Consider the following 15,737-nt stretch of genomic DNA (forward strand, 5'->3'; position numbering starts at 1 on the left):
TGCCTTTTGATGATGGTTTTATAAGTTTTTGTCACTATTCTCTAACAAGGAGTGATTGACTCGTTTCACACAGATGAGGGGGTCTCTGTCCTAAATAAGGTATTTCACTTCTAGTGAGTGTGTCTCAGTAGACGCCTGCACTTTTAGTGGAAAGCCTAGTTTTATTATTTATCTAGTTTCTCCAAGTCCTGGGTGATGTTTATAATTAAAGTAGAATTTTTATAGAAGAAATATAAGGAAACACTAGCTTTAGATTCCATTATTTATATGCTTTTCACCTTTGCTTATTCAAAGTAACTTTAAAAAATACATAAATGGTTCCTTTTTTTGCCATTGATTGAAATGATGACCATTTGGCCTGGGGTTAAGTGCATGTTTGTTCAAATAAAGTGAATTAAGTTTAAAGGCCAAAAATTCTGTGAGAAAAATATAACTGAATCACTTTGAAGTCAATTGGAAATTACAAGGTTGTTTAAATTCTATCTGCCAGTTTTGTGCCTAAAATTATTCCTGTAGACAACAGTATTTACTTTCAAATTTCTCTGACTACAACACCCAGTAAGAAATAATTTTTACATCATGAACTAGTACACAAAGACACACTCACACATTTGTGCACATATGTATGTCTGTCTGTTTTGAGTTCTATCTCATTTCCAACTATATCTTTATCTATCTGTATATTTATTCATGAAAGAAAAAAAAAGCCTTCATGAAACAATGCATGTATGAAGCACTGTGGTAATGTTTAATCTATTTAATTGCATTTTGTTATAAAAACTAGTTATGGTATGCTAAATTAATTTTATCATCCACTGATAATTGTGACCCATGCTTCAACAATGATGCAGATTAAGGCTGATTTTAAAAGTTACTTAAGGAAGGAAAGTGGTTTTACTTCCTTGAAGTATAAATGAATATCTTAGTTTAGTGCTGTCCTGAATGTCCGTATGCTCATTTCACTTTAGATAATTTATTAAATTTTTTTTTACATTCTCCTCTATCCCAAATAATTTTAATTATTCTACTTCCTAAAAAATTTTCTTTTAAATATTTTCTGTGTTCTGTATGGGAAGACATCTAGCAAAATATAAGTGGAGGGCCTTGAATATTTGAAGTTGCAAATTTAAAATAAGAAATGTACTTTGATGTTAGTTCTGTCTTTATCCATTCATTTGACAAATAATTATTAAGCATTCAGAGACTATGCTGGGGTTATAATGAGGGCTAAGGTTATTGAACATTTAACACATATAGGGTACAGTTGTAAGCTCTCTAGGGAATCCTATGAGGGAAGTGCAATTATTATCTCATTTTTACAGGTGAGGAAACTGTGCCATAAGGAGATTAATTAATCCTTGTCCAGTTGAAGCCCAGTTTTGAACCCAGCAATTCTAACTTCAGAACTCATACTCATATCTCCTTTTTTCTCAATCATTTCTGTTATCATAGAGCAGAAAGACACAGTTCCTCCTTCAAGGAGGTATGAGGAATAAACAGACTTTTAAACCACTAATCCCACTGTGGTATGATAATATGTAATATGTTGCATGTACTGTGTAAGAACAGATGCTTTTGACCCTGGAGGTGATTGAAGCTAAGGCAGAAAATGTTCAGCAAGAAAAAATAATGTTTTATAATTATTTCAGGACAGAGTCAACTCATATGTTAATAGACTGCTTTTCTTCTTATATCTGAATGCATTTGAAACATTTGAGATATAAATATGCACTAAATGTATGTTTTTGTTTTGTTTTGTTTTTGAAAGTACTATTTTTGCCAATGTTTTGACAAAGTAGCCAAAGCTAGTAAATTTTTTGGAAGTTTGCCAACAGTTGTTTCGCAGAATACTCATGGAAACTAGGAATAACCAGGGCCCAGCACTTCGTGAATTCAATAGTCATGGTGCCAGGTACTTGAGGTGTTAGTAGAAACCATGTATGTGCCCAGAGCTGAGAACACCACTGGTAAATGTTTCCAAAAGGAACCTGTTCAGTTCTGTATTTGCTTTTGCCTTTTGGTGCTAATGTGTTTAGAAAATTTTGACTTAGATTGTGCACCATCCCCCATTCCAGTACCTAAGACTTCCTAGAGATAAGGAGGGAAGGAAGAAAATGAGACAGGACTCTTTATTTAATTGCATCTATCGTTGTATAGATTAGGTAGGTAAAAAGTAGTAAAGTTGCCAGGAATCTGGTTTTGGCTAAGTTTCCCCACGGTACATGCTCAAGTGTGGCTTGGACAAGGGGATTGCAGTTAAGAAAGCACAGACTGCTTTGTTTTCAAGAATGCTCTGTTGCACCTACTAACTTTGTTTTGCATGCTTACAGTATTCTGATGTGTCAGATGGCACAAGCGAAGTTTTATTATATATACTAGAAAGAAACCTGTCTGTGAGGGAAGTGTTTCATTTAATAAACTGTAGGTTTGGGGTGCATGGAATATTTGTTCTAAAGTGGAGTTTGCATGGCACAAAATTTCGGTATTTATTATCTTATCGTTTTCAATAGGTTGTATGAGAAGATCTTGAGTTATTGTGAGTTAGGCTTTTAACATGTGGTCCATCAGGGCCTGCTGCTGACTGTTTAGCAAAGATGGGACTCCCACTTCCAGAAAAATGAGAAATATGCATTTGATGCTTTCTTAGGGCTCTATATTCCTGTATATCCCCAACTAACCACGAAGCACAAAATGTACAGATTCTTCTCCCAAGGTGTTTACTGTATGATGGGAGAAAGAGGTTTTATAGTTACACAATGTAAAGATGGTAAGTGTCATAAATGTGAAATAGAACTAGTGCCATCTCCCTTCAAAGGAGGGAGAAAGTATTGCCAACTGCAGTGTATATACGTATACAGATATATACATAGTCTTTTAGTGCATTATAGAATACATCTCTACAGCAACATTTGTCTGCAAATGTTACTTTTGTATATGCATTTATATTTGCAGAGTACATTAATTCCCTTTAGATGCTCAATTCTATCTACCCCCATGGTACAAAAGTGCTATATGCATAGGCTGTCTTTTCTGATAAAGAAATATTATAGTAAAAGAGAGGTTTTTTATTAAACTAATGCAATAACAACATTTTCTTTGAGGATTTAACACATCATTTTTAATAATAAAAATCAAATTGTCATTGTTGTGCCCTGTATACCTTTTATTCAAATCAGACTAAGTACTCTGGCTTCATGGCTGAGCAGTACTCCAGGGGGTGATGGGGGAGGTGAGCATTTTTTAGCATAACACAAATGAATTTCAGTAGTCGGCTTTGTAGTGGGGTTGTAGATTATGAATATGGGACCCAGGGAAACCTGTTTATATTTGTGAGCAGAGGAGAACATGCCTCTCAGGAACGTCTAGAAGGAAATGAGACTGGAGGTTAGGAGAGAACTGATTTCGTTAGGTCAGCTTTCAGGTGGTAGGATGTCAATACTCTGTCCAGCCAAGAGCTCAGTTCACAGCTTCAACTAACTGTGCATTAACCACCGAAACTGAAGAGTTCACTTTGTACAATTAGGCTAAGAATTTGGTATCACCTGGTTTTCATCAGAGGATACCACTTTTTGGCTCTCACGTCAGCTGGAACCAGACATTTCAGAATTGTATGAAGTTAAGGCTAACCAATAAGCATGGAAAAGGGGTGGTGAAACGTGAAGAGTACCTTCAGAGGGAACTATGTGATAGACAGGTCATGCTCAGTCGCAGGATGTGGGGTTAGCCCATATGGGTGCCAGGGCCTCTTCCACCTCTGACCCTCTGTAATTTTAATCTGTAAAATGGAGGTATATGTGCCTTTGAAACTTGATTGGTTAGGACATCATTTGTTTTAAGCAAATAATGAACTAAAATATATTTTCAGACTCACTACTACAAAGTAAATATGTTTCAACCCATACACCCTTAAAGAGATGTAACTTGATTTCTGAAAAGGACTTTCATTTTAAAAGCTTATATACTTTATTATTGATACATCCAACAATTAATAATTAAAATACATTATAAAGGAATAGAGCTAATTTTCTCTAAAATAACCAGTCCAAATGATTCTGTAGAAGTGGCAAGCATATATTTTTCCCTTTGGCATTGCAATCAGTAGTACATATAAGCTTTCTTTGGGATTTATATGACATTCTAATATCTATCTTTGTTTGGGTTGTAACCTAACACTTTCAAACTATGATATGCTATGTATGTTATATGATATATGAGTATTTCGGAGGTTAACTTCAAAAGTTTATGTTAGAATAAATATGTGAACAGAAATATAATTTACAGAAATGAAAATAGTCTCCGGCTAGTTTGAAGCTTTTTCCAAAGCATAGCACTGGGGTTTGGCTGGGCCAGTTTTTTCAATACACACCTGGTGTATATCACTTTAAAAAGTAAATTATGCCTCATTAAATTACAATTAAATGGAATCATGATCATTTGTTTTCCTGGAAGGAAGATGTTTTGCATATTGAAAGCCTAATTTGTTGCAGGTGACAAAAAGGCTGAACAGATTAATATCACTTCATTTTGGGGGTAGTGTTTGCTGGTTAGTTTGTGTATACTCCAGTAGTTCTGAATTATATTAATGTGGACTATATTATTTTCACTTCAAAAAGTCTTCTACCACTTTATCAGTTTTTGCACTTTTTTTTTTTTTTTTTAAGCTTTTAAGGAAACAGAAACTTCTCTTGGTATTCTGGATTAGTCATGCTCTTTCTTTTTCTTCAAGTGTTCTAATACTATGCAATCCCTCATTTGCCCTCTCCCTTTGCCTGGTCTCATCACCATCTCTATGTCTATGCATAATGTACATTTTGAATCCCCGCCAAGTTAAATACCACCTCTTGCAAAACGTTTTCCCTGAGTCTTGCGAAGGCAATACTTTCACCCTCTTTTGAACTGAGATGGTACTAGTTCTGTCTGAAATTTATGACACTTATCTTTCACATTGTGCTTCTGTAAACCATTGTATAGTAAACTCCTTGGCAGCAGAATCTATGTCTTATTAATCTTTCCATTCTTTTATGAGCTTTGAACCAAGTTGTAAACAGGGAGTGAATCACTAGACTGATCTGTCATTTTTTGGCAATAGGCATATTGAATTTGGGGGTTCTCTGGATAATCAATGGGAGATATAACCTAATCGTAGAGAATTACAAATGTCTAGGAAGTATGAAGAAGAGATATCTGTTAAAATCTAGTCAGTAATGATCTTCAGTGACCTCTCCTGGAGTGACCTGGGAGGTCTGATGGGCTCAGGCTCAGATTCCTAAAACCTGGCCCAGGCTTGGGTTCTCTTCTTGTTCTCTTAAAGGATTTAAGAGGATTTAAGGGCCCATCAAAGGCAGTTTCTCACCCGTCCCGGATGAAGCCTCAAGGGCTAGTACAGAAACTTGGAAGTAAATTTTATAGAGCCAGTCATGGTAATGTTTCCCAAATATTTCTGAGTATCAGCATGTATTTTGCACACTAACGATTTGGAGCAAACTATATAAATTGTTGAAGGAATATGAAAATCATAATAAAAAGAAAAGCTCTTCAAATAAGAAAGCTCTTCAACAGAAATTGCAGATTCAGAAACTCTAAGGTCATTTAAGACGTCACAAATATTATTAAAATACTAGTAATAATAAGCATAGCAATTTTTTATTTAAAAAATTAGCCCTACTTCTTCTTTTTTTGGCCACATCACGTGGCTTGTGGGATCTTAGTTCCCCCATCAGGGCTTGAACCTGCACCCTCAGCAGTGAAAGAGTCAAGTCCTTGCCCCTGGACCACCAGGGAATTCCCAGCCCCAGTTCTTTGTTTTGTCTGTAGAGAGAGCCTGTATTAGCAATGAAGCTAGATGGCATTATATTATCTCTTGTTTTGTGCTTTGAATTATTTTGCTTTTATTGAAGTTTTCTGCCAACCTCATGTATTCTTTGCTGGTGCTGGAAATAATATGGAGCTTACAAAATCCTCCATTAAAAGACGAGGGAGAAGGCCAATTTGAGGCTCTTTTTGCCCAACTCCCTTCTTTTTTCAGTGACCTGTAACCCAAGAGCTCTGGTAGAAGGTGCCTTTCTACCCTGCGCAGAGGTTTGTTCTACTCCTTTTCAGTCAACATGTTTCCTGGTCTTACACAACCTCAGCTAACACCATGGAGAGAATTGTTTATAATCTCTCCCTTGAGAAGGCTCTGTTGCCTATGATGAGGAAAACACTTAATGACCACTTTACTGAATACTTGCAATGTGTTTTAATAAGATTACTGATACGAAATTTTAATAAGCGATATCCTGGTTAATTTATTAATTTCCCTCAAATTTCACATTCTCAATATTCATGACCTTTCTCTTCATAAAAGTACATCTTTTTTTCAGTGCCCGGGTGCCATGCCAGGTTCTCTATATCTCAGGCTGCATAATGGGAATGTCCAAGTGACACCTCCTGCCTGGCTGGTTGATAATTAAATGCCAGACAACATAGTAGCAAGGGCTTTAGAAATATTTATGCAAGATAAATTATTAATTTATGTTCTATTCAAGACAGTTTCAATATGATAAACATTTACTTATCTTGGTAATTAGATGGGGTGATTTGTGGTATACTTAAGTTATGCCGTACATTTTCTTCCGATCTGTTTCCCCTATGATGATTTTAAACTAACTAAATAAAATGTGCTTTACATTTATGTGCCCACAGAATTTTGACTATGTTTTTAAAAATCCCTGCTTAAGTCGTTAAAAGCACATAACCAAAATGAAGAAGGCTCAACAAAACAACTAAAACTCTTCTTGTGCCCACCAGTTAGCCACTTGTTATTGAAAATGTCTGAGGTAAAAAGAATCTGCTTTGGGACCAGGGTTACACAGATGAGACTTTAAGTAAATACTTTAGAACAGTGTTCTCATTCTCCAGGGCAGCAGTGGCCACCTTGTTGGTTTGAGACTTTATCTTCAATTAGGCGAATAAAACAGAGGCAACAGTATAGTCCACCAACCCCTTAAAATACAAATATTGTGTCTCATTCACTTCAGAAGTGATGCTGATGAGCAGTCATTTACAAGGATGCTTTGTCTTGATTTTTCTTAGAGATGGATTCATTTCCCTGTAAGTTTGTCCAACATGTAAAAAATGCAGGGGAAGGAACTCCACAATTTCAATGTGGGGAAAAAAAGGTAAACCAAGCTGAACAAAAAATAAATAAAAGAACTCTATCCTTAGGAGTGATTTTGTTTTCTATTGATTAGGAATAAACAGACTTACAATTTTGAAGTTTGTCCATTAGAACAATATTTTTTGTTTTTTCAGTATTTTGTATGGAAGATTTTTGCCATAGTGTCCTCCACAATTTGTGTAAATAATTTCACGGAAGAAAGAGTTTACAAACTTTGCCTTTGAGAGATCTTAAGTATAATCATATAACCAGCATAAAGAATATATCCATGTAGATCCTAAAACTTTTCCAAATTTGGTAGTCTGACATTTAGTAAAATGCTAAAGTTACTTATGAGAGAGAGAAAAAGACAGAGAGAAGGAGAGTGGGTACCAACTTGTCCTTCATGTGCAAAGTTCATTGTTAAAGAAAGCTCAGAAAATATCAATCTTAGTATCTTATTAGTAATGGAAATTGGTATTGATCATCTTTTATGCTTTAATTTTTTATTTAATTTTAATTTTTAAATTTTATTGAAGTATAGTTGATTTACAATGTCATGTTAGTTTCTGGTATACAGCAAAATGATTCAGAGATATATATATATATATATATATATATATTCTTTTTCATATTCTTTTCCATTATGGTTTATTACAAGCTATTGAATATAGTTCCCTGTGCTGCACAGTAGGACCTTGTTGTTTATCTGTTTTATATATAGTAGTTTGTATCTGCTAACCCCAAACTTCCTCCCCTGCCCTTTCCCCTTTGATAACCGTAAGTTTGTTTTCTATGTCTGTGAGTCTGTTTCTGTTTTGTGAATAAGTTCATTTGTATCATATTTTAGATTCTACATATAAGTGATATCATATGGTATTTGTCTTTCTCTGTCAGACTTACTTCACTTAGTATGACAATCTCTCGGTCTATCCATGTTGCTGCAAATGGCATTATTTCATTCTTTTTTATGGCTGTGTAGTATTCCATCGTATATATAGGAAATTGGTATTGATTTTAAATTCACATCCCTCTTGCTTCTGCACACATTAATTTGGAGAATTTTGTCTTAGAAACAAATTTGTTATTAATATTTCAGGTTGCTTAGTCCAAGTGGAAAGTAGGATAACTTAAGGCAGAGCTGACTTTTAATTTCAGAAAGAAAATTAATACTTAGATTGTATAACATTTTCTGGAAGACAAGTGTCTCACTAGTTGCTTCTTTCTGAAAGCATGACAAGAAATCAAGATTTTCTTAGAATCATTTCAGCAGTAGGGTAGTTTTATATACATGCCCTACCTTGACCTTTCCTTGGGCACTCACGCACACAGACACACACTTGTTAACATTTTTTTCTAGCCTCACTGTATGGCATATTATAGTCTCATTTGGAAAGACTTCTCTAATCAAAGTAATGACAACCAAACGGGCAAGAGGTATCAGATGGCATGCCTCTTGTAGGTTCCTTATAGTAAAATTGTCTTACATGATGTTTTGAGTGGTGATTACTCCCGGAAGCTGATAACAGTGTGATACACATTCCTGTAAGTGACATTTGCTTCACTATATTATAATGCATTATTTTTTAAAACTGCCTACCTTACCCTGAGGATTTTTGGCCAACTAGAGATGGTATATTTCTTTGGTCTCCAATGCCTATTGGCCTGTTGGCCAAAGACGGCCTATTTAGCCATCTATTACAAATCTGATAGTGTTTCTTTGCATTAATATCCCCTAAGTGGAAATGCCTGTGGCATCTACTTTTACGATTTGGGGTTATCCCCATCTGTTGTAAGATACAGAGGTTAACATCTTAGCTTTTTCTGGGAGATAATCCTAGGCCCTGATCTCATACTGCCCTGAGAAGGGATGTTAGCTGGGAATGTAAAGTGATGCCTCTGTGTGATAATCCAACAAGTGCGCAGAATGGAAATGGATCTGCTTCTGCCCCAAGTACTGCCGTGTTCTAACTCAGGTCTCTAGCCTTTTTTTTGCATCTGTACTACTTTTCTTTAGACTTGTCAACATTTTTCTTTTCTTTGTGAATTCTCTGTCAGCAGAGCAGCACATGAAAACACCAGTTTTTTAATGTAAATCATTCTATTTGGATGGGTCACACAGTCAGAAAGTATCTGAGCCTATCATGGCATTCTCTGAGGTGCGCTGTGGCCTGTTACCGGATGTGACTCTACTTCCGTTGCTTTAATGGTGGGCTTGGAGCGTCCCCATGAGGGCGTCTCATAAAAAGGTTTGGGTGCCCTCTGGGACATATGCAAGGAAACCTATTATGTGTGTGGATTGGGAAGTTAATAGAGGCCAAGTTATAGCCATTTGCTTTGTGTCTTTTTTTTTTCTTCTTGCCATAAGAAACATCTATATTGAAAACAGTGTCCGGTCACACAGAAATTCAGCCAAACTTTTTTTTTTAAGTCGATGTAAATCTCCCATGCTGTTTAAATGTCGGAACTAAATTTACCAAACTTGGCAGATTTGTAAAGCTGAGCAGGACTGCCAAGTGTTCCCAGTTTCAAGCAGAGAGAGTTCTAACAGTTCCTGAAATACTTGTAGGAGGCACCTGGTGGTAATTGCAGTTTCACAATTCTTCTGAGCGCCTACCTTGCTAGCTGGCATCTCTGTACACTGATGATTATTACAGTGATGATAAAGTGTCAGAATAGAATGTTCCAAAATAAGGCACAGCCCCCAGAGAGCAAGCACGTTCCCACCAAATCTTCCTGCTGGAGAACCCGCTGGAATTAGACTGAGGTTCTTGACATCACAGCCAGCTGGTTACACCAAACAGATAAAGGGGAAGAGGGGCGCAATATGGAAACCACACATGCATACCTGCAGATATAACTTGGCCTACTTTTTTTTTTCCATTTAATCAGGGACTGTTGTCTGAGATTCTGCGTAAGGAAGAAGACCCTCGGACAGCATCTCAGTCTCTTTTAGTAAACCTGAGGGCTATGCAGAATTTCCTCAATCTGCCGGAAGTGGAGCGGGACCGCATATACCAGGATGAGAGAGAGCGGAGCATGAACCCCAATGTGAGCATGGTCTCATCGGCCTCCAGCAGTCCCAGCTCCTCCCGAACCCCTCAGGTGAGATATTCGCTCCACTGACTTTTCACTCTTAGCCTTGGAGATATCTTGCCTTCACTGCTACTGTGTTTTCCCTCAAAAACTAAGAGACATAATTCCAAGACTTTTTAATCCACTGAACATGTGGGTCAGAAGACATGAACCTCTGACCATATGCTAGTGGTTATCTTTTTCTATATCATCCATGCCATTTCTGTCCCTTTAAGAAAGTCCCATTCTTCCACATGTGGCAGGAGGGCAGCAGTGGGTGGAAGGGTAAGCACTAGATGTCTACATACAGCTGTTTGGTTATCAAAGAAGGGGCTAGCGAATTTGTATTGAAGCTGAGTTTGCGAAGCATTGCTTTTCCTTCAATTGTGTATTTATTTGGATGGGGGCAGGGGACAGCTAGCGTAGTCCAAGTTCTGCTTGATGCAATCTGAAAGAGACAAAGTCAGGGAGGAACCTGTGTGTGATGGAAGCATGCCAATGCAGCGGCTAGATCCGAATGACTGGGAGCTCATTCAGTGATCCCTTAGAAAATGGTAGTGGAAATGTAGGCCTTAATTATTTTCCTTCCTACAGTGATGTCCACAGGACCCTGACTCAGCTTTCCATCCCTCCTTTCTTCGTACTTTAAAAGCATTCTGTTCTCAGGTCCTCCTGCAGATGCATACGTCTAGTAATGTGTGATTTAAAGATTTTAACTGAAGGGTCAAGGTCTCAAGTCAGCCAAGCGTCATTTCCAATTCAGATCTGAGCCCACTTATTTTTAGCCTACTCCCTACTTCCCCTCAACTTTTACTAATCAACGGATTTATGGTAAAGCCACCCCATTTACTGTTGCTAGCATGGTTGCAGGTTCCTTCTTGAGTGATAGTTTTCAAAAAAATATTTAACAGGTACACATTTGTACAAATCAGAAAAATGGGTACTTTGAAAATAAAGGGTTTTTTTTTTTTGCTTAGATACTATAGTTTTGGGTTTAGGAGTTTGTTTTCTGTTAAGTTCTAAGGAACTGATTAAGCAGAATCTTCTAATAGAAATATTTGAGCTTTTTCAAGTATATCCATTTTTTCACACATCTTAACTCTTTTTATATTTTGCACTCTGCAATAGATTTTTTAACTGAAGATAATTTTCTATCATGCACTGCCAAACTGTGATACTTAGACTTTAGTGTTTAGTGAATTATGAATTTTAGTTACTGTTAAACCAAAAATAAGTCTCTTGATTGCTTACTTTGGACCACTGTAACCAAGCTTTTTTATCTTTATTTTTATTTTTTAAAAATTTTGGGGCATACATGTTGAGCTATTGAGTTGGACAAGTTGTTAATTTGCACTAATATTTACTTCTATTAAATTCACCAACATTTTTGCCACTTTTGAAGCCCATTGAATCATTACAGGAGAATCCAGCCATGCTTCATGGCCATTTAATTGGGCAAGTTTTCTCAGAAAATCACTCCTCCTTGTTAGAAAATCACACAGGTCTGTGTGTTTTGTTTTCCACTCCTTCGTAATATTTTTCCAACAAGATTATATCTTAGGCATCTTTTCAAAGACCTGGTAGCTTTCAGAGCCAGACCAACTTACAACACCACACAGTTAAGGTCAGGACCCTGACTCAGGACCCTGACTTAGCTTTTTTAAACAGCAAAAAATCCTGTCTAGAAAATTCCTAGATCAAAGTGCCCTTTAGGGACAAGTATACCAGGGAAATTGAACGTTTAATTTCACAGTTTTGAGATTTCTGAAAATAAATGTAAAATGTTTCTCTCGAAATAGTTTTGAGAATACAGTCATGGCACTGACATTTTTACATTGTCTGGAACATTCTTCTTTTTCTGTTGGTTAAACATTGAGAAAGTTACTGAAGACTTTTAAAATATTTCATGATTACCTACTTATCCAAAATTCTTTACAGAACTATCTCAGTAGCAAAGATCCATAGTACTGTAAGTCTTTCATTGTGCAAATAAATGTCAGAGGGGTACCCACTGATTCAGCCTTTGAGTTGGAGCCAGCAATGCCGGGCACACACACACACAACCTTGCATAGGTCCATGGAGATTAGTTTCCAGATCCCGTCAGTACTTTGTTATCAGTTTAAAACAAATTGAAGACTTTGCAAGTTTCAAATTCAACCTCAAGAGCCTCTTCTCATAACCTTCAATTGGCCAGTATTCCTCAATGTACTTAAAAATAACAAAACAACAGTACAAGTATAAGAATAATCATTTATTGAGCACTTATTGTATCAGATATTGCAAACATTTTGCATGAATCGGATCCTCACCATTTTGCACCGTTGTTCTCATTTTACATGAGGTTTACATTTTAGATGAGGAAACTGAGGTTTAGATGGGTTAAATACCTTGTGTAAGGTCACACGGCTGAGTGATAGAGCTAGAATTTGAACTCTGGTTATTCTGATTCCAAGGCTGGGCGCCTAACCATCTATTTCAGTGCTTTGACTTTAGCCCTCAGTGTTCTAGAGAAGATTTGACCAGTCAGGTGAGATTAGTCAGTGAGTCTAATAAGAAACCTGCCTTGAGAAAGGCAGAAATGGTATGCTAAAATATGCACTTAACAGGAAAAGCACTGAACGTTAATTAGAAGTTTTAAGAAGAAAAGGGAGTTTTCTTGAAAAAGATGAGAGAGGATTGGACTATTGAGGGAATAGCTCAAACTTGAGGGCAAGAAGAAACATGTAAAAACAGCACTAGTACGAATTGGAGGTTTTGGAGGCAGAGTAGCACAGTGATTCCTGAGCCTGTGCTGAGCCTGTGCTGTGGAGCCTGAGAGACTTGAGTTCAGATCATGGTTATTTCACTTGCTGCTGTTTCACTTGCTGCCAGCAAGTGAAGTATCCTCTTTTATTTTCAGTTATCTTCATCTGTAAAGTGAAAATAATAATGTCTAACTCACTGTGTTCTTAAAAGAATAAGATGTGATAACAACAACCAAAAAGCACTTTTTGGAGTGCCTGGCACGTAAAAAGTACTACATCAATTATTCTTATTATTACTTTGCAGTAATTAGAAAATAGTATGAGACAGGGAATTCAAAGGAGAATGGCAAAGGTCACTGAGCGCTCTTAGGAATCAGAGCCTTCCTGGAAACTTAGGACATAACTCCGGCTTCAAGACACTGTTGAGAATGACCCCATGGTGTCCACCCTGCATGCCATGTCTTTCTCCAAACCTGCATACTGTCAATCCAGCAGGGGAACAACAGCTCAGGACATCCACAAAGGGAACATAGTGGTTTAGGATTCTAGGGCGGGTGGGGATGAAAAGAGAAAACAATCCACTTTAGACCAAATCAGCTGGCCATGCTCAGGAATGCAACGGTTGGGGCAGACTTTTCCCTTTGTCCTGTTGCCCTGGGTTCTGAGAACACCAGAGCAAATGCTCTGCAGTCTTTTGGATCAAGTAGATTCAAGCGTTTTAGGGTTATCCTAACCCCAAGAAGTACAGACACCTTCTATATTGTCCTTCATTTGTCTCTGAAACGGATGGGAAATCATTCAATTAAAACGAGCACGGCAGACTACATAAAACCACAATATGAGTTTAAGAAAATGAAGACGGCACTTCAGAGGCATTCTGAAGCCTCGTTTTATGAAATGAAATTTTGTTTCATTTCCACTGATTTCCTAGGTGAAATTAGGTGACTGTCTGGGTAGCATAATGATGATAATGGTGGGAAGCCATACATACTCGAATGACATACGTAAAGCTTTAATAAAGAATGAGAGAGACTCAGGGGAGTGCATTAAATTGAGTAATAATTTATTATTTAGAGACCTCTACCCATTTACTCATTTTTTCTGGAAGAATTGGCTCTTCCTCCAAGGTGTACTATTTTCAGAAAGAAAAAGGTAACTGTGTGTGTGTTCTGCATGCTTGTGTTGCAGGAAGCTGATCTCTTGAGTTTGGTGCCCAGAGTAGCCATCGTACCTGTGAACTGTCTCAGCTACTGTGAGGGAAAGAACAAGGTTGACAGGACTCTGCATGTCCTATAGGAATGCACTGCAATTATTTCCAATCACAATTAACCTGATTAGAATAATGGACAGGAAGTGTCCCTCTGTAGCTAATGCAGTTTGGCATCAGCTGACTGAAATCCTTTGATAATTTCTGCACAGATGGCTGGGCTGAATGCAGCACTTTTTAAATTATTATTTTCATGGTCTCTTGGTAGGCCAAAACCTCGACACCGACAACAGACCTCCCCATTAAGGTGGACGGCGCCAACGTCAACATCACAGCTGCCATTTATGACGAGATCCAACAGGAGATGAAAAGGGCCAAGGTGTCTCAAGCCCTGTTTGCCAAAGTGGCTGCAAATAAAAGTCAGGTGAGTGGTTTTTAAAAGAGCAAAAGTGAGGGCTGTTCTCCTCCTCCCACCAATAAAAATACATCTGTTCCTATAATAATAATAACAACAATAATAATAATCCCTAGAGAGCCTGTCGTGTTCTGCATTTTGCTCTGTGGTTTGTTTTTGTTCCTCAGGGTTCAAAATAGAGACTAAGTCAAAACCCAGTTTTTTTTTCTTTTAAAGAATTGCTTTTCCAAAAGGAATCAGCCTTGAATGATTTCCCTCCTAATTCTGAATATTGCTATGCATCCTTTCTTTCTTTCTTTCTTTCTGGTATTTGAGCAAAACTTAGTGTGTTCAAAACAGCATCTTCCTGAGACCAAGTTTTAGCCAGGTCTCATCACCTCTCTTATTCCCACCAGGGAAATGGATGACTTTGTTATAATAACCGCTTTTCCTCAGCCCCAGAGACACTTTGCAATGTCAGGTGTTTCTTTTCTGTATAGAATACAGTTGTTTTTCCAGGAGAAAACACACATCGGGGAGTGCAGAGTGAGTGCTAAAATCTTTAACAGAAAAACATAGACGCTTATCCAGTACAATTTTTCAGAGTGCTGGGATTGTGGGGAATGGAATGCTCCAGGGAAAAGGGTAGACAGATGCTTAGGTTTTTTATTTCTGAAAGCAGAAACAGTTGATGGGATCTACTCTGTTTCAATTCATTTAAAGGGACAACTACCGCCCTATCCTAGAATGGGTTAGGTTGAGGCGCCTACTTATTTATCCCTGGGTTGAACAATTACCCAAATGCAGGGTAGAGGAAACAAAAGTTAGTTAAAGCTTAATTTTGAGAGTCCTTTGATTCTGAGCTTGATTTCCTCTGTGGCCTTGCATGACAAATGTTTTCGTCCCTACATATGTAAATGGTAAAATGGTCCACCGTCTCCCTAACAAATCTTCTGTTGTGTGCTATAAAGGAAGGAAGTTACTGAATATTGTATTAAGCAAGGTGGTTTTTAATGAAAATTAAGTTTTTAAGATGATAGTCAGATGCTATATTTATACTAATTATATGGTTTTGGGAATAGCCTTTTTTTCCTGTGGTTTTGCAGTAACCTGACTTAAGTTATTTTTCAGATGTTAATGAAGGGAGAGCAGTAGAATATCCAGCACTTTCGAAGAGG

At 37.3% G+C, this 15,737-nt stretch overlaps 1 protein-coding gene across 1 annotated transcript in view; it reads left to right on the forward strand.

The window, feature by feature from the left end:
* Positions 1–15,737, forward strand: part of SATB2 (SATB homeobox 2) — a 193,134-nt gene that overhangs the window by 123,607 nt on the left and 53,790 nt on the right. Inside the window, exons 8-9 of the mRNA XM_060016358.1 lie at positions 10,031–10,243; positions 14,434–14,589. Coding sequence (XP_059872341.1) covers positions 10,031–10,243; positions 14,434–14,589 — 369 coding nt within the window. The remainder of the gene's footprint in view (positions 1–10,030; positions 10,244–14,433; positions 14,590–15,737) is intronic.

Source organism: Delphinus delphis, chromosome 7 (assembly GCF_949987515.2).
Source record: "Delphinus delphis chromosome 7, mDelDel1.2, whole genome shotgun sequence".
NCBI lineage: Eukaryota > Metazoa > Chordata > Mammalia > Artiodactyla > Delphinidae > Delphinus > Delphinus delphis.